The sequence below is a fragment of the Heterodontus francisci genome, chromosome 18, assembly GCF_036365525.1.
Source record: "Heterodontus francisci isolate sHetFra1 chromosome 18, sHetFra1.hap1, whole genome shotgun sequence".
Taxonomy (NCBI): domain Eukaryota; kingdom Metazoa; phylum Chordata; class Chondrichthyes; order Heterodontiformes; family Heterodontidae; genus Heterodontus; species Heterodontus francisci.
In genome coordinates, this window is record NC_090388.1 from 77513169 (window position 1) to 77541019 (window position 27851).

Consider the following 27851-nt stretch of genomic DNA (forward strand, 5'->3'; position numbering starts at 1 on the left):
GCTCAAGGTGAGACAAGAACTGGAATGGTACCCAGAATAATCCATCCCATTTTATTTCCTGATACACAACTCACTACATTCAAATCTTAGCATAGACAGTCTAGCATGTTTATCTTACCGTACGCTGAGCTCTCCTGTGATTCGATCGCAAAACGAAGGGCTTGAGAAATAGCATCCAGGGGACAGCAATGAGTGCAACAATCACCAGAAAACTCTGAATCTCTTGCTGTAAAAACAGAAAGCTAATTTAACAAGACATACTGAACTTCCATTCACTGTCCCTTGAGGTCTCTTGCACCAAGGGTTGGTAACAGTGAACAATAGTATTGCATCTCCTGTCAACTTCCTGAAGGAACATGCTTACAACTAGTTGCTCTGCTGATCTCCTCTCCTGGAGGTGGGGCAGTGGGGTTTGACTCCTAGTTGGAGTTCAGTTTCCAGAACAGCAGTGACCCTCGGGTATCAAACAGAATCAGCCATTCTTCGCCATGTCAGCGCAGACAGAAAGTGTTGACAGGCTATTCCACTGGGGGAGGGGGGGCATCAGAGTTGACCCCAATTCTCACCCAAACATTTGCTGCAACTGTCACTGCATTGAGATTTTCATCACCCCTTTTTCGCAGCCCAGGTGGATTGTAGCTCCCAAACTGCTAATGATAACACAGGCCTAAACCCAAACCTAGAAGTATCAGCAGTAGGCCTATTCTAAGACCAAGTGGTGGCTTTCTGAATATAGCCATTGGCATCAATGGGAGATTCATGCTCACTAAGCGACCAGTGCCAACAACAGCTTGACAAATTCATCAAAAACATCAGTAGACTTTTGCAGTACATTTTGGGTGGCTAGGGATAATCGAGAAACCGTTTGTTGTTTGCCCAGGAATTTAATTTTAGCCAAAGCATTTTAACAACACACATAGAAAATGAGACACTTGCCTGATGTTCGTATAAATGCACATTGGAAGGATCATTGTAACTAAACAGAAACATGTTGATGAAGTGGATTAGAATACTGGGGGCAATCTGAGAAATTTCAACATGGTAAAAGCACCACTTAAAAATAACCAAAAAGACCAGGTAACCGAATAAACTCAAAATGAAGATCATCTCAGGTATGAACTGAAGGATGATGTTGACCTTGCTCTTAAAGTATCTGTAAAACAGAAAAAAGTAGGACATGAATTATGGACAGATCAGGCCCTTAAAAAAATAAGCTTTTGCCCCATCAATAATTGCTGCGTGAAGAAAGAACTTATTGAAGGACTTGAATGACCATAAGATGCCTCAAAGCGCTTTACAGCTACGTTTGAAGTGGAGTCGCTGTTGTAATATAGGAAACCCAACAGCAAATTTGTGCACAAATTTGTCCCACAAACAGCAATGTAATAATGCCCAGATAATCTGTTTTAGTGATATTGATATGGAATAAATATTGGCCAATACACTGGAAAGAACTCTCCTGCTTTTCCTCCAAATAGTGCTTTGGGATCATTTATGCCCACTTGAAATGGTAGATAGGGCAGTGAGGGAGTGCTGGAATATCAGAGGAGCTGTCTTTTGTATAAGAGGTTAAACCAAGGCCCCAGCTGTCCTCTCCCGTACTATTCAAAGAGGAGTTGGGGAGTTCTGCCTGATTTCCTGGCCAATTTTTATATCCCTTCTCAACAGATATTAAAACAGCTCCTCAAGGGTTAATTAACCCCAAACCAATCACCTTCTCTGGGAAAGTGTTCATGTTCACCATACTGCGGGGAAAGGGATTTTCTAATCTCCAGCCTTGCTCAAGGCTGATTAATTTGGAGCTTGTGTCTTCTAATGCTATGCTCATATTCCTAGTCAAATCTTTGCTTACCTCAATCTGGGGCTACTTTTGTTCAAACTTAGATGCAAAAGAATTATGACAGAAAACGAGAGAAACATTTTATTTTTACACCGAGGGTTACGCATGAACCTTCTGAGCAGAGAGGCTCAGCTCATCACTGCTGAAGCCTTCATCTAGGCCTTTGTTACCACTATTCTTGACCATTCCAATGCTTTCCTGGCTGGCCTCCAAACTTGCACCCTCCATAAACCTGAGCTCATCCAGAACTCTGCTGCTCGTATCCAAACTTCCACTAAGCCCCATTCACCCATCACACCTGTGCACACTGACCTACTTTGGCTCCCAGTTCATCAATGGCTCAAATTTAAAATCCTGATGCCTGTTTTCAAATCCCTCCATAGCCTCATTCTTCCCTATCTCTGTAATCTTCTCCAGCCCGACAACCCTCTGAGATACTTGCACTCCTACAATTCTGGCTTCTTGTGTATCCCCGAATTTCATCACTCCACCACATCAGCTGCCCAGGCCCTAAACTCTGGAATTCTCTTTACCTCTCTTTCCTCTTTAATGATGCTCTTAAAAACCTACCGCTTAGACTAAGCTGTTGGCCACCTGTCTCAATGTCTCTATGTGATATGGCGACAAATTCTGTTTGACAATGCTTCTGCGAAGCATCTTGGGACATTTTACTACATTAAAAGGCAGTATATAAATGCAAGCTGTTGTTGCAAGGCTGTGGAATGCACTTTCAGAGTTAGCGATTGAAGCAGAGACTGTATCGACTTATAAGAGTAGGTTAGATAGGGGGTTGAAGGAAAGTGGCATAAAGGTATATAGAAACAGGGCAGGCATGTGGGATTATATCTACTGCTTATGTGGAGGCTAAAGACCAGCATGGAATGGTTGGACTGAATGGCCTGTTTCCATGTTGTAATTCTACATAGCGTTTACCTGTACATTTAATTATTTTAATGCATGGGGCACTTTCTAAAAGAAATAAAATGGAAGACTGCTTAGCGAAGAAAAATGGCTGGCTTAATTTTTTTGAAGTATGTAAAAGGCAAGGGCTGGTTTCCTAATAACAATGTAGGAAAGATAGAAGAGCAAATTTGCAGGGAAATTAAAGAGGTGCAAAAACTATAGAGTTGTTATTACGGGTACTTTCATTATCCCAATATAGACTGGGATAGTAATAGTGTAAAGGGCGGGAGGATAGTTTGGGAGGGAAGACTTTCTGAAGTGTGTTCAGGAAATTTTCTTAATCAGTGCATTTGTGGCCCAACGAGGAGGGAGGCATTGCTGGATCTAGGTCTGGGGGAATGGGGTGGATCAAGAGTCAGCAGGGGAACATTTAGGGAACAGTGAGCATAGTACCATAAGATTTAGATTAGCTATGGAAAAGGACAAGGAGCAATCTTGGGCGGCACAGTGGCGCAGTGGTTAGCACTGCAGCCTCACAGCTCCAGGGACCCGGGTTCAATTCTGGGTACTGCCTGTGTGGAGTTTGCAAGTTCTCCCTGTGTCTGCGTGGGTTTCCTCCGGGTGCTCCGGTTTCCTCCCACATGCCAAAGACTTGCAGGTTGATAGGTTAATTGGCCATTATAAATTGCCCCTAGTATAGGTAGGTGGTAGGGAAATATAGGGACAGGTGGGGATGTGGTAGGAATATGGGATTAGCGTAGGATTAGTATAAATGGGTGGTTGATGGTCGGCACAGACTCGGTGGGCCGAAGGGCCTGTTTCAGTGCTGTATCTCTAAACTAAACTAAACTAAACTAAACTTAAAAATACTTAATTGGAGGTGTCTTGAGTAAAGTGGAATCAAAGATCGGCAGGCAAAAGTATAAATTGAACAACTGGCTGCCTTTAAAAAGGCGATGGTTCAGGTACAGTTGAGGTACTTTCCCACAAGGGGGAAAGGTAGGGCAACCAAACCCAGAGCTCCCTGGATGACAAAAGTGGTAGAGACTAAGATGAAGCAGAAAAATGGTGTGTAGAACAGATGTCTGGTTGATAATGCATGTGAGAACATGGCTGAATATAGGAAGATCAGAGGGGAAGTGATAAAGGAAATAAGAGGGGCAAAGAGAGTATGAGAAGAGAATGACAGCTAACATAAATGGGAATCCAAAAGTCCTTTGTAGGGAGATAATTAGTAAAATGGTAGTAAGAGGAAGGGTGGGGCCAATTAGGGACCAAAAAGGGAGACCTTTGCATGGAGACAGAGGGCATGGCTGAGGTACTAAATGAGTGTTTTGCATCTGTCTTTACCAATAAAGAAGATGCAAGTGAGGGGTGCACGGAGCGGAGACTTTTCCTGAGTGAGCCGTAGTCAGAGTGTGAAGGTGGGAATTTGGTTTAGGTGGGAATTCAGTGCAGAGGGGGAAACAGGTGCTCCTTTTTCAGCCTCCAGTAGTTGTAGAAGATGCAAGTTGCTTCCCAGAAATAGAGGGTAACCTAGACACAGCAGCGAGAACAAGGGTGATGAGTCTGTGGGTTCAGAGCATTCCAAAGAAAATTGACTTGTCACGTTACAGCAAAGGTGGCAAGTGATTGGTTGGTGAAAATTTTCTCTCTTTCTCTTATCTAAACTAAGAAATTTTAATTGGGGTTAGTATAACATTAATTGAAATAATAAGAATCTTCTGAGACTCAGGTAATTTATTAGTAAGGTTTTATTAGTCGCAATTAGCTTTACTAGCAAGAAATTGTAAAAGCTTCTATAGGTATGTAAAAAGGAAAAGATTAGCAGAAACAAATGTGGGCCCCTTACAGGCAGAGAGGGGGATTTACAGTGGGGTTTAAGAAATGGCAGAGAAACGAAATATTTTGTATCCGTCATCATGGAGAAAGATACAAAAAAACTCCCAGAAATACGAAAGAACCAAGGGAGTAGTGAGAATGAGCATCCAAAAGAAATTTGTATTAGCAAAAAAGTAGTACTGGAGAAATTAATGGGACTGAAAGTTGATAAATCCCCTGGACCTGATGATCTACATCCCAGAGTATTGAAAGAGAACATGTAGAAAATAATGGCAGGATTGAGCAGAGTCAACATGGATTTATGAAAGTAAAATCATGTTTGACAAACCTGTTGGAGTCTTTTGAGGATGTATCTGGCAGAATAGATAAGGGAGAACCAGTGGATGTGGTATATTTAGATTTTCAGAAGGTTTTCGCTAAGGTTCCACACAAGAGGTTAGTAAGCAAAATTAGAGGACAAGGGATTGGGAGCAATATACTGGCATGGATTGAGAATTGGTTAACGGACACAAAACAGAGAATAGGAATAAACGGTTGGCAGGCTGTGACTAATGGGGTACCGCAAGGATCAGTGCTTGGGCCCTAGCTATTCACAATCTATATCAAGGATTTGGAGGTGGGAACCAAATGTAATATTTCCAAGTATGCTGATGACACAAAACGAAGTGGGAGTGTCACAGAATTATTACAGCGCAGAAGGAGGCCATTCAGCCCATCATGTCTGCAGCAGCTCTCCTAATAAGCATTTTACCTAGTGCCATTCCCTCGCCTTCTCCCTGTAACCCTGCACATTCTTCCTTTTCAGATAATAGTCTAAATCCCTTTTGAATGCTTCAATTGAACCTGCCTCCACAACACGCTCAGGCAGTGCATTTCAGACCTTAACCACTCGCTGCATGAAAAGTTTTTCCTCATGTTGCTTTTGCTTCTTTTACCAATTACTTGAAATCTGCGCCCTCTCGTTCTCAATCTTGACACGAGTAGGAACAGTTTCTCCACATCTACTCTGTCCAGACCCATCATGATTTTGAATACCTCCATCAAATCTCCTCTCAGCCTTCTCTTCTCCAAGAAGAATAGTCCCAACTTCTCCAATCTATCTTCATAACTGAAATCCCTCATCCCTGGAACCATTCTCGTGAATCTTTTCTGTACTCTCTCCAATGCCCTGACATCTTTCCTGAAGTGCGGCGCCCAGAACTGGACGCGATACTCCAGCTGAGGCCAAACTTATACAAGTGTCTCATACAAGTTTAACATGAACTCCTTGCTCTTATACTCCATGCCCCTGTTAATAAAACCCAGGATACTGTATGCTTTATTAACCACTCTCTCAACCTATACTGCCATCTTCAATGACTTATGCACATGTACACCCAGGTCCCTCTGCTCTTGCACTGTGAATTGTAGCCTTTATTTGTTATTGTCTCTCCATCTTCTTCCTACCAAAATGTATCACTTCACACTTCTCCGCATTGAACTTCAGCTGCCACCTGTCTGCCTATTCCATCAACTGGTCTATGTCCTTTTGAAGTTCTGCACTATCTTCCTCATGGTTCACAATACTTTCAAACTTCGTATCATCCACAAACTTTGAAATTGTGCCCTGTACACCAAGGTCTAGGTCATTAATGGATAGCAGGAAAAGAAATGGTCCCAACACTGACCCCTGGGGAACTCTACTAGAAAGCTTCCAAAACATCCATTAACCACTACTCTTTGTTTTTTGTCACTCATCCAATTCTGTATCCATGTTGCTACTGTCCCTTTTATTCCATGAGCTATAACTTTGTTCACAGGTTTTGTTGTGTGGCACTGTATCAAACGCCTTTTGGAAGACCATGTACAACTGCATTGCTCTCATCACCCTCTCCGTTACCTCCTAGAAAAACTTCAGCAAGTTAGTTAAACATGATGTGTTTGATAAGGTATTTACCAAAACTCGTTTTCACAGCCACATCTCCTTCCTCAGTGACTGTCTCCGGCTCCGACTGATTCCACGTGGATTCCAACTGCAGTTTCACCCATCATGCTTTGAAACCACCCAGGATCACAGGTATCTCCGAGAAATACAGCGTTCCTCCGACTGCTACTCTCGCCGCATCCTGAGATCCACACTCAGTGCTATGCGCCGCCATATGCACACACTGGACCTCTCTCTCCAGCAGCACCGTCTTACCTTATCTCAAATCTGTTCTACTCCGCAGTTTCATCTCATCTTACGTCTCATCCGACGCATTAACAAAAAACTTTTTTTCTTCCTTTCAGGTGTTAAGGAACGCAAGCTCCAGCAGCTGATGGGGACTAATGCCCCTCCAGATCCTCCTTCCGCTTCACTTCCCTCTGACCCCACCCCTTCTGATCTGACCCCTTGCCGTGTATTCACTATACCCTCTGACCTCCCCCTCTCTGATGCTGAGCGTTCTGTACTCAGCAAAGGTCTCAGTTTTATCCCCTTACGCCCCCACCTCAATGAATTTCGCGCTCGGCATGACGTTGAGCTCTTCTTCCGTCGCCTCCGCCTCCGGGCTCACTTCTTCGACCAGGAGTCCTCCCCCCGACCAGCAGACCCATTCACCCGTCTCCAGCATTCTCCCTCTACCTGGACCCCTCCCCCTGGCCTCTTACCCGCTCTTGATCTCTTCATTGAGAACTGTCGGCGAGACATTGGTCGTCTCAATTTCTCTGCCCCCCTCACTCACTCCAACCTGTCCCCCTCTGAACTTGAGGCACTCCGTTCTCTCAGGTCTAACCCCGACATGGTCATCAAACCTGCAGACAAGGGTGGTGCTGTTGTTGTATGGCGTACCGACCTCTACCTTGCAGAAGCTCAACGCTAACTCACAGACACCTCTTCCTACCTCCCTCTGGACCATGACCCCACCACCGAACATCAAGCCACCGTCCAAAGGACTGTCACTGACCTCATCTCCTCTGGAGATCTTCCCTCTACAGCTTCCAACCTCATAGTCCCGCAACCCCGGACAGCACGCTTCTACCTCCTTCCCAAAATCCACAAACGGGACTGTCCCGGCAGACCCATTGTGTCAGCCTGCTCCTGCCCCACTGAACTTATTTCTTCCTATCTAGACTCTATCTTTTCTCCGCTGGTCCAGTCTCTTTCCACCTACATCCGTGACTCTTCTGACGCCCTACGTCATTTTGACAATTTCCAGTTTCCTGGTCCCAACCGCCTCCTCTTCACTATGGACGTCCAATCGCTCTACACCTCCATCCCCCACCAGGATGGTTTGAGGGCTCTCCGTTTCTCCCTGGAACAGAGGCCCAACCAGTCCCCATCCACCAACACCCTCCTCCGCCTGGCTGAACTTGTTCTCACATTGAACAACTTCTCCTTCAACTCCATGCATTTCCTTCAAGTAAAAGGTGTCGCTATGGGTACCCGCATGGGTCCTAGTTATGCCTGTCTTTTTGTGGGATATGTCGAACATTCTTTGTTCCAGTCCTACTCAGGCCCCCTCCCCCAACTCTTTTTCCGGTACATTGATGACTGTATCGGTGCCGTTTCCTGCTCCCGCCCCGAACTAGAAAACTTTATCAACTTTGCTTCCAATTTCCACCCTTCTCTCACCTTTACATGGTCCATCTCTGACACTTCCCTTCCCTTCCTCGACTTCTCTGTCTCCATCTCTGGGGATAGGTTGTCTACCAATATCCATTATAAGCCCACTGACTCCCACAGCTACCTCGACTACACTTCTTCACACCCTACCTCCTGTAAGGACTCCATTCCATTCTCCCAGTTTCTCCGTCTCCGACGCATCTGCTCTGATGATGCTACCTTCCATGACGGTGCTTCTGATATGACCTCCTTTTTCCTCAACCGAGGATTTCCCCCCACTGTGGTTGACAGGGCCCTCAACCGTGTCCGACCCATTCCCCGCACCTCTACCCTCACCCCTTCCCCTCCCTCCCAGAACCGTGACAGGGTTCCCCTTGTCCTCACTTTTCATCCCACCAGCCTCCATATCCAAAGGATCATCCTCCGCCATTTTCGCCACCTCCAGCGTGATGCCACTACCAGTCGCATCTTCCCCTCCCTTCCCCTGTCAGCATTCCGAAGGGATCGTTCCCTCCGCGACACCCTGGTCCACTCCTCCATTACCCCCACCACCTCGTCCCCATCCCAGGGCACCTTCCCTTGCAATCGCAGGAGGTGTAATACCTGCCCCTTTACCTCCTCTCTCCTCACTATCCCAGGCCCCAAACACTCCTTTCAGGTGAAGCAGCCATTTACTTGTACTTCTTTCAATGTAGTATACTGTATTCACTGCTCACAGTGTGGTCTCCTCTACATTGGGGAGACCAAGCGCAGACTGGGTGACCGCTTTGCGGAACATCTCCGCTCAGTCCGCAAGCAGGACCCTGAGCTTCCGGTTGCTTGCCATTTCAACACTCTCCCCTGCTCTCATGCTCACATCTCTGTCCTGGGATTGCTGCAGTGTTCCAGTGAACATCAACGCAAGCTCGAGGAACAGCATCTCATCTACCGATTAGGCACACTACAGCCTGCCGGACTGAACATTGAGTTCAATAATTTCAGAGCATGACAGCCCCCCACTTTACTTTCATTTTTAGTCATTTTTAGTTATTTTTTCTTCCCTTTTTTTTGCATTCCTTTTTACATTTTTTACAATCTTTTTTTGCATTTATTTCATTTCATCTTAGTTTGTTCAGTTTGCTTACCCACTGTTTTTTTCAGGTTGTTTTTCTTCAGGTTTGCACTTGCTGATGTTCAATATTCAGTATATTCACACCTAATCTGTACTAATGCTTTGTCTTTCAACACACCATTAACATATTGTTTGCCTTTGCTCCGTGACCTTTTGGTCAGCTATGTGGCCTGGTCCAATCTGCACCTTCTCCTTTGTTATCTCTTGCCCAACCCCCACCTCACTTGTTTATAATCTGTGACTTTTCTAATATTTGTCAGTTCCGAAGAAGGCTCACTGACCCGAAACGTTAACTCTGCTTCTCTTTCCACAGATGCTGCCAGACCTGCTGAGTGAATCCAGCATTTCTTGTTTTTGTTTCAGATTTCCAGCATCCGCAGTATTTTGCTTTTAGTTAAACATGATTTTCCCTTAAGAAATCCATGCTGGCTTTCTTTAAGTGGCAATTAATTTTGTCCCGCGTGAATCTTTCTGGAATTTTCCCCACTACTGAAGGTTAAACTGACTGGCCTGTAGTTGCTGGGCTCATCTTCATTCCTTTTTTGAAAAAGGGTGTAATATTTGCAATTCTCCAGTCCTCCGGCACCACCGCCAAGTCACAGAAAGACTGAAAAATTATGGCCAGTACCTCCACAATTTCCACTCTCACTTCCCTCAGTATCCTTGGATGCATCTCATCCAGTCCTGGTGCCTTCTCCACTTTAAGTACAGACAGCCGATCCAACACCTCCTCCTCATCAATTTTAAACCCTTCTGGTGTCTGAATTACCTCCTCTTTCACCATTGCCTGGGGGTTGCCTCTTCTTCCTTGGTAAAGACCGATTTTCATTTTATTTAATTTCATTGAAGGTAGCCCAATGCTCAGCTACCATTTTCCTGCCAACCTCTGACTCCAATTTATTCATCCCAGATCCATTCTTAGCCCATTGAAGTTGGCTTGCCCCCAGTTAATTATCCTTACTCTGGTTTGTTCCTTTTCCTTTTCCATAGTCAGCCTAAGCCTTATGATACAATGATCACTATCCCCTATATGTTCTCCAACTGACACTTGATCCACTTGGCCCATCTCATTCCCAAGAACCAGGTCTAGCAATGCCTCCATTCTCACTGGACTAGAAACAAACTGCTGTAGAAAATTTGAGAGTTGTGAGGAGGAGGGAAGAGGCTCCAAAGAGAATTGGACAGGCTAAGTGAGTAGGCAAGAACATGTCAGATGGAATATAATGTGGAAAAATGTGAAGCTATCCACATTGGTAGGAAAAACAGAAATGCAGAGTATTTCTTAAATGGTGAGAGATTGGGAAGTGTTGATGTCCAAAGGGACCAGTGTGTCCTGGTTCATAAGTCACTGAATGCTAACATGCAGGTGCAGCAAGCAAATAGGAAGGCAAATGGTATGTTGGTCTTTATTGCAAGAGGATTTGAGTACAGGAGCAAAGAAGTCTTGCTGCAATTGTATAGCGCCTTGGTAAGACCTTCCTTCTTCTTTGGCCTCCTTGTCTCGAGTTAAGCGCCTGGAGGTGGTCAGTGGTTTGTGGAGCAGCGCCTGGAGTGGCTATAAAGCCCAATTCTAGAGTGACAGACTATTCCACAGGTGCTGCAGATAAAATTTGTTGTCAGGGCTGTTACACAGTTGGCTCTCCCCTTGCGCTTCTGTCTTTTTTCCTGCCAACTGCTAAGTCTCTTCGACTCGCCACGCTTTAGCCCCGTCTTTATGGTTGCCCGCCAGCTCTGGCGATCGCTGGCAACTGACTCCCACGACTTGTGATCAATGTCACAGGACTTCATGTCGCGTTTGCAGACGACTTTAAAGCGGAGCCATGGACGGCCGGTAGGTCTGGTACCAGTGACGAGCTCGCTGTACGATGAGTCCTTGGGGATCCTGCCATCTTCCATGCGGCTCACATGGCCAAGCCATCTCAGGCGCCGCTGGCTCAGTAGTGTGTATAAGCTGGGGATGTTGGCCGCCTCGAGGAATTCTGTGTTGGAGATACGGTCCTGCCACCTGATGCCAAGGATTCTCCGGAGGCAGCGAAGATGGAATGAATTGAGACGTTGCTCTTGGCTGACGTACATTGTCCAGGCCTCGCTGCCATAGAGCAAGGTACTGAGGACACAGGCTTGATACACTTGGACTTTTGTGTTCTGTGTCAGTGCGCCATTTTCCCACACTCTCTTGGCCAGTCTGGACATAGCAGTGGAAGCCTTTCCCATGCGCTTGTTGATTTCTGCATCTAGAGACAGGTTACTGGTGATAGTTGAGCCTAGGTAGGTGAACTCTTGAACCACTTCCAGAGCGTGGTCGCCAATATTGATGGATGGGGCATTTCTGACGTCCTGTCCCATGATGTTCGTTTTCTTGAGGCTGATGGCGAGGCCAAATTCATTGCAGGCAGCCGCAAACCTGTCGATGAGACTCTGCAGACACTCTTCAGTGTGAGATGTTAAAGTAGCATCGTCAGCAAAGAGGAGTTCCCTGATGAGGACTTTCCATACTTTGGACTTCGCTCTTAGATGGGCAAGGTTGAACAACCTGCCACCTGATCTTGACTGGACGAAAATTCCTTCTTCTGAGGACTTGAATGCATGTGAGAGCTGCAGGGAGATGATGATCCCAAACAGTGTAGGTGCGAGAACACAGCCCTGTTTCACGGCACTCAGGATTGGAAAGGGGTCTGATGAGGCGCTGCTATGCTGAATTGTGTACAGTTTTGGTCTCCTTACCTAAGGAAGGACTTAATTGCCATAGAGGGGGTGCAAAAAAGGTTCACCAGACTGATTTATAGGATGGCAGGATTGTCCTATGAGGAGAGATTGAGGAGACTGGGCCTGTATTCTCTGGAGTTTAGAAGAATGAGAGGTGATCTCATTCAAACATACAAAAAATCGTACGGGGCTCGAAGGGTTGATGCAGAAGGATGCTTCCCCTGGCTGAGGAAGTCTACAACCAGGGGACAGAGTCTAACAATAAGAGGTAGGCCATTTAGGACTGAGATGAGGAGGAATTTCTTCACTCAGAGGGTGGTGAATCTTTGGAATTTTCTACCCTAGAGGGCTGTGGATGCTCAGTCATTGAGTGTATACAAGACACAGATCGATAGATTTCTAGATATTAAAGATACCAAGGGATTGGGGATAGTGCAGGAAAATGGCGTTGAGGTAGATTATCACCCATGATCTAGGCAGAGCAGGCATGAGGGACCGAATGGCCTATTCCTGCTCCTATTTCTTATGTTCCTATGCTGCCAAAGTCATATGAAAGATGAGGTCGTTGAGACACTGGATAAGCTAAAAATTGATAAAGGAGGTATTGGAAAGGGGACTGTATTTAAAGTTGATAAGTCACCAGGATCGGATAGGATGCATCCGAAGATACTAAGTGAAGTAAAGGTGGAAATTGCAGGGATACTGGCCATAATCTTCCAATTCTCCTTAGGTATAGGGGTGGTGCCAGAGGTTTGGAGAATTGCAGGTATCAAGTCCATATTTAAAAAAGGGTGTAAGGATAAGCCCAGCAACTACAGCCCAGTCAGTTTAACCTTGGTGGTGAAAAATCTTTGAGACAATAATCCGGGACAAAATTAACAGTCACTTGGACAAGCGTGGATTAACTAAGGAAGGTCAGCACATATTCGTCAAAGGCAGATCTTGTTTAATCACTTGATTGACTTTTTTTTGATGAGGTAACAGAGAGGGTTGGTGAAGGTAATGCGGTTGATATGATGTATGTGGACTTCCAGAAGGCATCTGATAAAGTGCCACATAATAGGTTTGCCAGTAAAGTTGAAGCCCATGGAATCAAAGAGATGGTGGCAGCATGGATATGAAATTGGCTAAAGGATATGAAACAGAGTAGTGGCGAATGGTTGTTTTTTGGACTGCAAGAAGGTGTACAGTGGGGTTCCTCAGAGGTCAGTACTGGGACCACATTGATACATATTAATGACTTTGAGTTGGGTGTACAGGACACTATTTCAAAATTTTCAGATCACACAAAACGTGGAAGCATAGTTAACTGTGAGGAGGATACTGATAGACTTCAAGAGGTTGGTGGAATGCATGGACATGTGGCAGATGAAATTTAATGCAGAGAAGTGTGAAGTGATACATTTTAGTCGGAAGAATGAGGAGAGGCAATATAAACGAAAGGATACAATTCTGAAGAGGCTGCAGGAACAGGGAATCCTGGGAATATATGTGCACAAATCATTGAAGGTGGCAAGACAGGTTGAGAGCACAGTTATAAAGTTTATACAGCATCCTGGGCTTTATCGGCGGTATGAAGTACGAAAGCAAAAAGGTTACAATTAAGTTTTATGAAACACTGGTTCGGCTTCAACTGGAGTATTGCATTCAATTCTGGGCATCACACTTTAGGAAGGATGTGAAGGCTTTAGAGAGGGTGCAGGAAGGATCTATGAGAATGGTACCAGGGATGATGGGTTTCACCTACGTGGATAGAGTGGAGAAGGTTGAGAGGAGATTTGAGAGCAGTGTTCAAAAACCATGAGGGATTTAGACAGAGAAGATAAAAATAAATTGTTTCCATTGGTGGAAGGATAGAGAACCAGAGGACATTGATTTAAAGTAATTGGCAAAAGAACCAAAGGTGACATGAGGAAAACCTTTTTTTAAAAAAAAAGTGCAGCGAGTTGTTAGGATCTGGAATGCACTGCCTGAAAAGCTGGTGGAGACAAATTCAATTAAGACTTTCAAAAGGGAATTGAATAAGCACTTGAAGGGAGAAAATTTGCAAGGCTATGGGGAAGGAGGGGGGGATTGGTGAGTGGGACTAGTTAAATTGCTCTTGCAGAGAGTCAGCACAGGTTAGATGGGCCGAAAAGCCTTTTCCTGTGCTGTAACTATTCTACGATTCTATAATTCTAATCAAGATTTTCTCCTTGGATCGTCCTCCTCTCTTTCAAATCTACCATGATCACCATTCTCCTCAAAAACCAACTACTGACCCACTGTCCTTGCAAACTATTGTCCCATCACCAACTTCCCTTTCCTCACAAAGTCCTCAAACATGTTGTCACCTCCCAAATCCATGCCCATCTTTCCAGGAACTCCATGTTTGAATCCCTCCAATTGGGTTTCTGCCCTGCTACAGTATCAAAACAGCTCTCAAAGTCACAACTGATATCCTATGTGACTGTGACAAAAGTAAACTATCCCTCCTGATTCTTCTCTACCTGTCTGCAGCCTTTGAAACAGTTGATCACCTCATTCTCCTCCATTGCTTCTTCATTGTTGTCCACTGAGGTGGGACTGTATTTGCCATGTTCCATTCTTTGCTATCAAATCGTAGGCAGACAATCAACTACAGTGGCTTCTCTTCCCACTCCCGACAGTTACCTCTGGTGTCCCCCAAGGATCTATCCTTGGCCCCCTCCTATTTCTCACCTACATTCTGCCCCTCAGTGAGATCAACTGAAAACTCATCAGTTTCCTCATGACACCCAGCTCTACCTCACCGCAACCTCTCCACCATCTCTAAATCATCTGACTGCTTGCCCGGCATCTAGTACTGGATGAGCAGAAATTTCCTCCAATTAAATATCAGAAAGACCAAAGCCATTTTCTTCAGTCTCCGCTACGAACTCCGCTTCCTTGCCACTAGCTCCATCCCTCTCCCTGGCAACAGTCTGAAATTACGTCAGTCTGTTCACAATCTTGGTGTCATATTTGACCCCGAGATGAGCTTCCCACCACATACCTGCACCAAGACCACCTATTTCTACCTCCATAACATCACCTGACTCAGCCACTGTCTCAGTCCATCTGCTGCTGAAACTCTTATTCATGCCTTTGTTATTTCTACACTTGACTTTACCAACGCACTCTTGGCTGGCCTCCCATGTTCTACCTTCTGTAAACCTGATGTCATCCAAACTCTGCTGCCTGTGTCCTAACTGGCACCAAGTTCTGTTCACCAGTCACCCCTGTGATCACTGACCTACATTGGTTCCTTGCTAAGCAACGCCTTGATATTAAAATGATCATCCTTGCTTTCAAATCCCTCCATGGCTTTGCCCATCCCTATCTCTGTAATCTCCTCCAGTCACACAATCCTCTGAGATATCTGCGCTCATCTAATACCAGCCTTTTCAGCATCCCTGATTTTAATCGCTCTGCCATTGGCAGAGATGCCTTAAGCTGCCTGGGCCCAAAGCTCTGAAATTCCCTCCCTAAACTTGTCTGCCTCTCTACCTCACTTTCTTTCTTTAAGCCACTCCTTAAAACCTACCTATTTGACCCTCATCTTCCTATTATTTCCTTATGTGGCACACGTCATTTGTTTTATAATGCCTCTGAAGAACCTTGTAATGTTTTATTACATTAGAGGCGCTATATAAATATGCTGTTTTTATAATGTATTTTACAAGGTCCTTATGTGACACATTCAGCTGCAGTTTAAGATGCAGCCCGCATGCACAGGGACCATGTCACGGAGCTGCCATGATTTCAAACGTGGCAGCACATTTGCTTGGGAGCAGCACCTGCCCCCCACGATGACTTGGAGGGGGCGGGCAAGCTGTTGCCGGCAACGGCGTCCGGCGCCAATGAGCCATTTTTAAAGGGCTTACAGCCCTCAATGTACATGTAAAAATTAAAGGGCCAGTTAAAGTAAATTGTGCAAAAATGAATCAAATGACCTTTCAATGCACTCTCCCACCAACCCCCACCCCACAATGGCATATCACAACATTCCTGCCCTATCCCCCCCAGAATACATGACTTGAAAATTTGACCCCGCCCCCACCCGCCAAAAGTTCGGAACCTTTGTCCTTTACCCCTTCCCATCATCTCCCCCGACAAATCTGCAGTGTCGTAACCCTGCTCCTCCCTGTCCCACACAAAGAAAATCACCTCCTCCCCCCTCCCCATAGGTCTCACGCCACATTTCCCCAAACAGGGATTCGAAGGCATGGCATTGTCAGCTGCCAGAATAAAGATTGGAACATGGTGGCTGAATTGCTGCGGCCTGCAAGGTGAGTAGGAATGAACATATTTTAATGCCACGAGGTCTCGCCGCCGCCGCGATCAGTACGACACCTGCCGCCATCGGGGCCAGTGGCGGGCTTCCGCCATACCGATCTTCATTGCACCCCCCGCCACCATTCCTGGTGGTGTAGGGGCTTTAAAATCCAGCCCATTAAGTCTCAGATCTCTATTCATTTGTTTACAACACAGCAACACCTCCAGTTCTGTTGACAGGTCACTGACCTGAAACGTTAACTCTGCTTCTCTCTCCACAGATGCTGCCAGACCTGCTGAGTATTTCCAGCACTTTTTGTTTTTATTTCAGATTGCCAGCACTGCAGTATTTTGCTTTTATTATAACACCTCCTGGTCTCCTGATGTGCTACAGAAAAGATGGTGAATTGAAATTGAACTCTCCAGCCTGCTGTTGAATACTATTGGGGCAAGTTCATTTCTGTACTACCTGAATTCTCAAATGGGTGAAATGACTGCAGAGCTACTTAAATAAGACGGATGCTTTTATTCAGGGCTTTTTCCTAGTGCACAGTAGCACTTTTAGTGCAGCATTGGTATCTGCGTAACAATCTAAAACCACTTCCTGTAGGTCAATACCAGAGTAGGGATTGTCAGTGATCCTTGGGTACAGCCCAGATGCAGAAGGTAAAAACATAGCAGCAGTGGCGGTATTGGTTAAGGAGAGCTTTATTATTATTTAAATGTAAATAATTATTTACAAGAATGCTGCCAGGACTTGAAAATTGCAGCTATGAGGAAAGATCGGATGGGCTAGGGTTGTTTTCTTTCGAACAGAGGAGGCTGAGGGGAGACTTAATTGAGGTGTACAAAATTATGAGGGGCCTAGATAGAGTCGACAGGAAGAACCTGTTTCCCCTAGCGGAGAGGTCAATTACCAGGGGGCACAGATTTAAGGTGATTGGTGGAAGGATTAGAGGGGACATGAGAACAAACGTTTTCAACCAGAGAGTGGTGGGTGTCTGGAATTCACTGCCCAGATTGGCGGTGGAGGCAGAAACCCTCAACGCATTTAAAAGGTACCTGGACATGCACCTGAAGTGCTGTTCCTGCAAGGCTACGGACCAGGTGCTGGAAGGTAAGACTAGATTGGGCGGCTAGTTTCTTCAGCTGGCGCAGACACGATGGGCTGAATAGCCTCTTTCTATGCCGTACCTTTTCTACAGTTCTATAGCATTGCAGTGCTGGAGAGAGAGGAGATCCCTGAGGGGTCAAGGATGGAATCTATTTGGCTAGAGCTAAGGAACAGAAAAGTGTAATTACATTACTGGATATAGTCTTTCGGCCACCAACTAGTGGAAAGGATGAAGAGGAAGGAAATTACAGAGAGATGCAAAAATTATAGAGTAGTTACAATGGGGGATTTTAATTATCCAAATATAGACTGGGATAGTAGTAGTGTAAAGGGCAGAAAGGGGCAAGAGTTCCTAGAGTGTATTCAGGAAAATTTTCCACAGCAGTATGTTTCCAGTCCAACGAGGGGGGAGGCACTGCTGCACTTGGGAATGAGGAAGGCCAAGTGGATCAAATATCAGCCAGACATTTAGGGGACAGTGATCATTGTATCATAGGTTTAGGCTGGTTATGGAAAAGGACAAAGAACAATCTGGAGTAAGAATAATTAACTGGAGGAAAGCCTACTTCAATGGGGTAATAGATTTAGGCTGGATAAATTGGAAAAACAGTAGCTGAACAACAGACTACCTTCAAAGAGGAGACAGTTTGGGCACAGTCAAGACTTATTCCCTTGAAGGGGAAAGGTAGGGCAAACAAATCCAGAGCTCCCTGGACGACAAAAGTGATAGAGATGGAGATGAAGAAGAAAAAGTGTGCTTATGACAGATGTCAGGTAGACAACAGAATGGAGAACCAGGCTGAATATGGAAGGCTCAGCGGGGAAGTGAAAAGGCAAATAGGAGAAGCAAAGAGAGAGTATGAAAAGAGACTGGCAGCTAACATAAAAGGGAATCCTAAAGTCTTCAGTAGGCATATAAATTAAAAAAAAGTGGTAAAAGGTGGAGTGGGGGCGATTAGGGACAAAAAGGGGGATTTACATATGGAGGCAGGGGGACTAGCTGAGGTGTTAAATGAATACTTTGCATCTGTCTTTACCAAGGAAGATGATGCTTCCCAGACCACAGTGAAAGAGGAGGCAATTAATACACTGGAGGGATTTAAAATTGATAAGGAGGAAGTATTAGAGAGGTGCCTATATTTAAAGTTGATAAAACACCAAGGCCGGATGAGATGCATCCAAGGATCCCGAGGGAAGTGAGAGTGGAAATTGCAGAGGCATTGGCCATAATTTTCCAGTCTTCCTTAAACTCGGGGATGGTGCCAGAGGACTGGAGAATTGCAAACATTACACCATTGTTCAAAAAAGAATGTAAAGATAAGCCCAGCAACTACAGGCCAGTCAGTTTAACTTCGGTGGTGGGGAAACTTTGAGAAACAGTAATTCGGGAACAAATTACTAGGACAAATGGGGGTTAATTAAGGAAAGCCAGCATGGACTCGTTAAGAGGAAATCATGGTTAACTAACTTGCTGGAGTTTCTTGAAGAGGTAACAGAGAGGGTTGATGAGAGCAATGCAGTTGATGTGGTGTACACGAACTTCCAAAAGGCATTTGATACAGTGCCACACAACAGACTTCTGAGCAAAATTACAGCTCATGTAATAAAAGGGACAGTAGCAACATGTTTACGAAAATGGCTGAGTGACAGCCAACAGAGTAGTGGTTAATGGATGTTCTTCAGACTGGAGGAAGGTTTGTAGTGGAGTTCCGCAGGCTTCAATGTTGGAACCCTTGCTCTTCCTGATATATATTAATGACCTAGACCTTGGTGTACAGGGCACAATTTCAATATTTGATGATGATATGAGACTTGGAACAATTATGAACTGTGAAGAGGATAGTATCGAACTTCAAAAGGACATAGACAAGTTGGTGGAATGGGTGGACATGGCAGATGAAGTGCGATGTAGAGAAATGTGAAATGATACATTTTGGTAGGAAGAACATGGACAGACAACATAACAAAGGGCGTGCAAGAGCAAAGGGACCTGGGCATATATGTGCATAAGCCATTGAAGGTGGTAGGACAGGTTGAGAGAGCAGTTAATAAAGCATACTTTATTAATAAGGGGCATAGGGTACAAGAGCAAAGAGATTATGTTGAACTTGTGTAAGACACTACTTTGACCTCAGCTGGAGTATTACATCCAGTTCTGGGTGCCACACTTTAGGAAAAAAAATGTGAAGGCATTGGAGAGAGTAAAAAAAAATCATGAGAATGGTTCCAGAGATAAGGAACTTCAGGTATGAAGACAGATTGGAGAAGTTGGGACTATTTTGCTTGGACAAGAGAAGGCTGAGAGGAGATTTGATAGAGGTATTCAAAATTATGAGGGGTCTGGACAGAGAGGATAGGAAAAACTGTTCCCACTCGTGAAAGGATTGAGAATGAGAAGGCACAAATTCAAATTTATTGGCGAAAGAAGCAACACAAGGAAAAACTTCTTCACACAGTGAGTGGTTTGGATCTGGAATGCACTGCCTGAGAATGTGGTGGAGGCAGGTTCAATTGAGGCTTCAAAAGGGAATTTGACTGTTATCTGAAAAGAAAGAATGTGTAGGGTTACGGGGAGAAGGCGGGGAATGGCACTAGACGAATTGCTCAGAGAGCTGGTGAAGACATTGGGCCAAATGGCCTCCTTCTGTGCTGGAATAATTCTGTGATTCTGTGATTTTTAAAAAATCACTTTGATGATTTATTTGCCCAATGATGAAAAGCAAACAAAAAGTTTGAATCAAAAAAGAAAAGGGAGTCTTGGATTTCTGTAACACTTTTCTCAACCTCAGGATGTTCCAAAGCACTTTACAGCCAATGAACTATTTTTGGAAGGTAAGAAATTTGTGCACAGCAAGATCCCACAAACAACAATGCCATAATGGCCAGTTAATATTTTTAAGTGACGTTAGTTGGGGGATAAAGATTGGCCAGCACACCTAGGAAAACTCCCCTGCTCTTCTTCATAGTAATGTCATGTTATGTTTTACATCTACCCGAGGGTCTCAGTTTAACATCCCATCCAAAGGCAGCATCTCTAATGGTGCAGCTCTCTTTCAGTACTAAATTGGAAATGTGAGCCTGGATTTTGTGCTCAAGTCTCTGGAGTAGGGCTTGAACCCACGATCTTCTAACTCAAAGGCGAGAGTGTTACCCAAGGAATTGAGCCAATCAAGTGCAAGAAAGTTAAAGAAGGGCAAATTTAAAGGTGATTATCAGCTGTCAGTGTGACACAAACATTTACCCAATGGTAAATGCACGCATGGACAAGTGAGCAGAGTGCCAAGCCTGATAATCCTCAGTCTGTGATCCCACTGGCGTGCTGTGGCACACTGAGCCTGCTGGAGCATGTGCAGTTAGTGAGAGGACATCTCACTTGCATTTCCTGTTGCTGCCTGTGCCATTATCCCACCAACCCCACACGGCCTGAAACTTTGGTGAGGGATGGGGGGTGGGTCTGGTTGCCCATTGCCTCCCCTAGTAGAGAAATGTTTTTTTCTTCTCCCCTTAGCTCCCTTACCAGAGTAGGGATTTTTCCTCCTCTAGGTCACCAGCCTTAATGCAGAGGGAGGAGTCTTTACTCCTGACAAGAATAACCAGGAAGGTTGCAGCATATTTCCAGGTTGTGCCCACCAGAACTGCAGCAGGAGTCCACCGGAACAGCCGAGTAAATGGGCCCTACTTGGCGTCAGCCTTGGCTCAGTGGGTAGCACTCTTGCCCAAATCAGAAGGTCATGGGTTCAAGTCCCCCTCCAGAAACTTGAGCACAAAATCCAAGGTGACATTTCAGTGCAATACTGAGGGGGTGCTGCACTGTTGGAGGTGCCATCTTTCGGATCATATGTTAAACTTAGAACTTGTCTGCTTTTCTGATGGCGTATGACACTATAATTGAAGAGGAGCAGGGAGTGCTCCCTGTGTTCTGGCCAAAAGCTTTCCTTCAACCAACATCACCAAAATAGATATAGTTATTATCTCATTGCTGTTTCTGGGACCATGCCGTGTGCTAATCGGCTGCCGTGTGTCTCTGTGCGTGATGATACGTCAATTGTATTTGGTTGGCTGTAAAGTGCTTTGGGACATCCTGAGGCCATGAAAGAAGCTATATAAATGCCTAGCTACATAGACAAGCCCAGAATCAATTCCTTTTACTTACATGTGATTGAAAACACTGAGGACGACTCCGAAGACCATCTGTGTAACACCAAGGATGACAGACATCTTCATCTTGTAAGAGTTGAGAAAGGTTAGCTTGTTTGACGCTATGTTCCAAATCTTTGAATTAACAAAGGAATGTCTATTAGGAACTGTTGGAGTGAGGACAACCACAAGTCATAACTTGGTGTCAGTGATGTTATTGTGCAAACTCTCTCAAGTGCCTACATTTAATTCCTTTCTCTGCAATTTTAACAGAAGTGTGAATTGCTTAACAATTGCCGTGTGCCTTATCCCTATATTGTCTCTTATCCAGTTATGGGCTGGTCGTTAGCCTGATCTTGGGCCTTAATGTATTTTCCTTCAAACTGATTGTCAAGAGTGCGTCTAAGGCCCCAAATTCATTAGCTCTGGTGGTGATTTGGTAATTCGGTTAAGAGGAACCAAGTGGTAAAATAGAAAACTTCCAGTGGCACAGCAAGTCTTTCCACGATCAATGTTGGAAAGCACGGAGTAGGTAATGTAACATTTCTTACCGGATCAATGCCAAATGGGTATGGATTTCCAGAGAACACTCCTGGCACTGCAGGATCTAACTGTAGTAACACATTGTTTTCAACAACATGGTCACTGCATAAAAAGCGAATCAAAAGGACAAGGAGTTATCACATTTTCTCCGAGTCAATGACAGACAAAAACAAACACTGTCAAAGATAGCAGAAGGATATCAAGGCCCTGGAAACGGTCCAGAGAAGGGCCACTGAATTGATACCTACAGCAACATTCTAAATTTATATAGTGCCTTTAGTATAGAAAAAATGTCCCAAGATGCTTTGCATTATCATAATCCAAAAAGTGGGCACTTAGCCAAAGGAAGAAAGCGTGTGAAAGGGGTCAACGGCTTGGTCAGCGAGGTTTTAAACAGGGTCTTAAAGGAGGAGAAGGGATGGAGGCAGAGAGATTTAGAGAAGGGAATACCAGAATGTGAGGACTAGCCTCTGAAGGCACAGTCACTAATGGTGGGGAAAAGGACATGGGGGAGAGGGATGAGCAAGAGGAAAAAGGCAATGGAATGGATTATTTAGGGTGGGCTAAATGGCTGGAGGAGGTTATAAAGATAGGGAGGAACGGGGCAATAGAGGCATTTAAACATGAGGATGTGAAATTTTAGTTTGAGGCACTGGGGACCCTAGTTTAAGGTTCCTGAATTATCACCAGGACAGGCTTAGAGAACTGGGGCCTTTTGCTCTAGAGAAAAGAAATTCACAATTGTATCCCCTTGTTGTGAGATTTTTAGGATAACCTTCTCAAATGAACAGGTTGCTTGTGGTAGATGAGTCTACGCTAAGTCATTGAGGCTACAGATGTTTTTAACAACCCTGGAATGGGGGAGATGAAAACACAGCTCGGGTTTCTGCTCCTGATTACTCCCGTCCTGGAAAATGGGTGTATGTGGAGATTAAGCAAAGGTTCGGCTGTGGGTTGTAATAGCCCCCGACAGGAGAATAGCCTCCCAATGCCTAATTAAGGGCCTGATTTTAACTGTGTACAAGTGGATGGGTTTTGAAGGAGGAAAAATCTCCTTATTGTGCAAGCTAATAAAGACGACTGGACAGTTTAATCAGGTATCAGAGACCTCACAATGCCTGCAGACCATACTTCAGCACATTTAAGAGTGAAGGATTGGGATGGGGAGAAACTATTTGAGTATTGCTGAAAATAGAGAAATGTTGTCGAAGCTTTTCGTCTTGCACTCATCAGGGCAATCACAAGAATAACTAATGTAAGGGAAAACAACAACTTATATTGCATGAGAAGAGAGTGCTGATTGGTTGGCAAGTGAACTCTGATTGGTAGAGGTGTTGCCATGGCATATGCACCAGTTTACGGTGACTGATAGTTAACTGCCAAGCTTTGTTTAAAATTTAAACTCGGCAGCTTGACTGTGATTGGTCAAGGCATTGCCCTAAGGAATGAACCAGCGAATGGCGGTCACTTAGTCACTTATTTTGTTTAGCTGAAACAGGCACAATATTTGTACATATTCTTTCTGTCTGCAAAGAATAGGGCCCTGTGTATTAATATATGTAGCTTCCAGCACGCGCAAGCGTGTTAAAGGTATCGAGGGATATGGATCAGAGTCAAGCTGCCTGGTTTAAATTTTAAACAAAGTTTGGCAGTTAACAATCAGTCACTATAAACTGGTGCATTCACCATGGCAATGCCTCTACTAATCAGAGTTCACTTGCCAACCAGTCAGTACTCTCTTCTCATGCAATATAAGTTGCTGTTTTCCCTTACATTGGTTATTCTTGCAAGTATCTTGATGAGTGCAAGACAAAAAGCTTGGACATGTCTCTATTTTCAGCAATACCCAAATTATGTACTATTAAATGACTATTTGAGAAACTATTTGTGGTCTGGACGGCAAATAGATATGAAATTGACAGGGTACATGGCTTCCGAGTCCGCTACTCAGCCTTGTTAAATGTAGAAACAAGCCACTCCACAGTATCAAGCCAGAAATGGTCAGATGTAAATAGCTCACTGTAGGGAGTATGGCTGCACAAGCAGTCACACCCAGAGTGTAGCAATGGAGACACCACACTGATGACATCAACAGGGACATTGTTGGACTGAAGTCAACTCTTCCCTACGTTTTCTGTTCTTAATTTGGGGTACAACAGGTCTAAAAGTGATACTAAAAATTTTACTTGAGATAGTTTGGAATCTACGGGAGGGGGTTGGCCATCAACTGCTTCTAATAGAGCTTCATATCCTACAAAGCTACTAATTTCTTCAGAAGTCAGGTTCAGCGTTTGAATATCACCAATGAAGAACAAAGGAATTGAATTTCCATGGGATTTCTCCCAATCATCTTCAACTGAAGGTCTACAGACACCTTGAAGAATTGGCATAAACACCATTTTTGTCGATCTTCCACTCAAGTTACAGTGGCAGAATCCCACCTCATCTGGAAATCTGACCCAAACACCACGTGTCACTGCACCTCACAATCAAATTGAACAGTTTGCATCCGATCTTACGCAGTTAATGTTCTGGGTAATTATTACTGATCATTTTTGCAAAACTTACTTCCAAGTTCCATTGCGAAACATGGCCCGGACATGCCAAGAGGATCCAAATATGTTGAAGGATTTCGAGAAACAATCATTGTAGATGAATCCAGTGTAAATGGAAAATATGCTCATCAACAGGATGAGATAGCGTCCACTGAAGAAGGTATTCCAGATCTAAATTTGGGGAAACAAGTAGTTTTAGGTTTTGTCTCCAATTAAACACCAAGGAAACAGGTAGGGAATCAAACTTCTACAAGCTACATTCTTCCACCTATCCACGATTGTTGTGAATCACTCCAAAATGTAGAAGCTCCAAGGAATGAAACAAATCTCTTGGATCACCAGAATGGTACTAGGACTTAAAGGGTTAAATTATGAGGTTGCATAAACTTGGTTTGTATTCTCTTCCACTTAGAAGTTTGAGGGATGATGTACTTGGCGTGTTTAAATTGCAAAAGGATTCAAATCGGGTAGAGAGAACCTATTTCCTTTGGTGAGGGAAATTCAGACCAAGTAGGCAGCATCTAAATGGCCATTTAGAAGTGAAATCAGGAAGCAGTTCTTCACACAAAAGGTTAGTGGAAATCTGAAATTGTCTCCCTCAAAAGGTTGTAGGTCAATTGAAACTTTTAAGAGCGAGATAGTTAGATTTTTATTAGTTAAAGGTATCGAGGGATATGGATCAAAGTTGGGTACAGTATTCATTCTCTAATAAAATAGAACAGGTTCGAGGGGCTGAATGGCTCCCTCCTCTTCCTGCATAAGTGGCAATGTCCAAGACAAGTATAGTACAGTTTAAATGTGTTTAGTAGCTTCACCAATACAATCACCACCACATCTTGAAGCATAAGAGTGTCAGCATGCAACACACCAGGATGAAGAATGGACATTCAACCCATCTTTCCCCTTTCTGGCTGAGTTCACTGAGACGGCGTGTACTGACCCTTATTGTCATGTTGACTGAGACCAGCTAATGTAAGACTAGAGATCAACATGGGAATCTTCCTGGCTTGCATGGATCACCTATTCAGTTCTCAACCAGCTATGCATTTGAAGAAACTTTAAGATAGCACAATTCAAAGAAGGGTATGGGGTCCTGGCTAACATTTATCCCTCAACCAACACCACCAAAATACAACAGATTATCTGGTCATTATCTCATTGCTCTTTGTGGGAGCTTGCTGTGTGCAGATTGGCTGCTCTGTTTCCTAATTCCAACAGTGACTACACTTTCAAAGTATTTCATTAGCTAACAAGCGCTTTGGGACATACTGAGACCGTGAAAGGTGATTAAAAAAGTGAACGTTTTCTCTTTCTTTCATCTGGCTAATTCTGCAATGAACTTCAGAACATAGCTGAAACAATCTGGGATCACGTAGCTTGAATCCAGAGTCACCTGCACGGAGACAAATACTACCCCTGAACCTCAAGTTAATGACGTTTGTGTTGCTCACTAAAAGTACATGCCAAACCTTTCAAAATCTTCACCCACCTCATTGCCACCTTTCTGAGCAGCAAAGTTCTTCTCATTAATGATCATGATGAGCGCAAAGCCGAGCAGAACTGCTCCGTGCCCACAATCGCCAAACATGACAGCAAATAGAAATGGAAAGGTGATGATAGTATAAGGAGCTGCAAAAAAAACCACAAAGAACTCACAGGACTTATCTCAAACTATTGAACACAATGTGGGATTGTATTATTGGAAGCTTAGACATTTAGAATGATATAAAATACAGTACGTAATAAAAGAAATGCTACAATCAAGTTCAGTATACCAACATTGAAACAGGACATGGGTGGACATGTATCGTAGCACAGAACTGGCTAAAGTGCTGGCTTAACTATCGGTGGTCACAGGACCCAAATCTAAATCTTACCGCTGGCTACCATTTCAAGTCACTTCCCTAGAAAAGATTGAGGTTAACAGGTCCTTCTACCAGTCTTTATAGGACAAAAGGACTCCACCATCATAGGGAGTAAGGACCTGGGGCCCCCACAGATGGGCATCCGTTAATTTGCCCAGGGATGAATCAACAGTATCCCAAGAGAAGGTGGCCTCCCATAGTATGACATTTTTCTGGCAGAAGGATGATGCTTGTGGCAGCAAGAGGAGAGGTGGTGGGATTGGAGGAAGTGAACTATCAATAAGCTGAGTGACATGGAAGTGAACGGAAGCAAAATTGAGACCCCTCGAAATCTACAAGAAGCCAATAAGGTCTTACATTTAAGGAGATGTTAATAAGCCTGAGGAAAATATTGGTTTGAGGAGCTCGAGTTTAGGTAACTGGACAAGACAGAAAGAGGAAGTGATAAAGGTCTTGCCATCTAAAGAACTTGCAGTAAAGACTACTAAAACCACTGTTGTTTCTGTTTCTCCAAGCTGTAAAGGAATACACTAAGTTTAAATTATTGGAGACAAGGCTGCCAGAGAGCCGCTCCCCTAAAACTGCCAAAATCATGCCTGGCCAACCAGACACTGACCCACACCCTTAATCTCGGCCGATTGCGTTTGGCAGAGACCTGGATATTTATGCCTGCTGGTTAAATGAGGTGCAAGCAACATGCAGTGCACATCACCCCATGAAAACTTGTATCTTTCCCATTAATGGCAAGTAATCCTGACAGGCCAACTGTTTTTAAAAAAAAACACAAGGAATAGGCTCCCTGATGTTATTGGAGCAGTGCAGTTTACATTCAGAAACTGGGAGAATGCTAATCCTCAATCAGAACAAGCAGAGCATTAGCTGACAGTCCTGAAAGGTCAGGGAAGCAGCTGAGTCCTGCACGGCAGATCTCCAACAGGCCACTGCATGCTTGAATAGTTCTGGATTTCCTGCAAAGCTACAGAAGTTCAAAGGTCACCTGCTTTCAGTAGCTCAACTGTGAACTGCTGCCAGGAGACATCAAAAACCTTGTGTTATTTCCACTAGAAATCATACAGCACAAAAAGAGGCTATTTGACCCATCCTGCCTGTGCTAGCTCTTTGAAAAAGAGCTTTCCAATTAGTTCCACTGCCCCAATTCTTGCCCCAAAAGCTCTGCAAATTTTTCCTTTTCAATTATTTATCCAATTCCCTTTTGAAAGTTACTACTGAATCTGCTTTCACACCCTTTCAGACATTCCAAATCATAACAACTTGCTGTGTAAAAAAAAAAATTCTCATCCCCTTTCTGGTTCTATTGTCAGTTCTCTTCATCTACGTCCTCTGACCACCCCAATCATCACACTGACAGTGGGAACA

The 27851-nt window shown here is 44.3% G+C and overlaps 1 protein-coding gene across 2 annotated transcripts in view; it reads right to left on the reverse strand.

Annotated features, from left to right (window-relative positions):
* The window catches only part of LOC137379738 (V-type proton ATPase 116 kDa subunit a 4-like), a 127839-nt gene that overhangs the window by 18341 nt on the left and 81647 nt on the right, over positions 1-27851 (reverse strand). The window contains exons 12-17 of one of the 2 annotated variants that reach the window (XM_068051044.1): positions 26099-26169; positions 24623-24780; positions 22063-22156; positions 21528-21646; positions 937-1153; positions 119-226 (exon numbers count right to left, since the gene is read on the reverse strand). In XM_068051044.1, coding sequence (XP_067907145.1) covers positions 119-226; positions 937-1153; positions 21528-21646; positions 22063-22156; positions 24623-24780; positions 26099-26169 — 767 coding nt within the window. Of the gene's footprint in view, positions 1-118; positions 227-936; positions 1154-21527; positions 21647-22062; positions 22157-24622; positions 24781-26098; positions 26239-27851 lie in introns of both variants that reach the window. The other variant, XM_068051043.1, reaches the window with a different exon arrangement.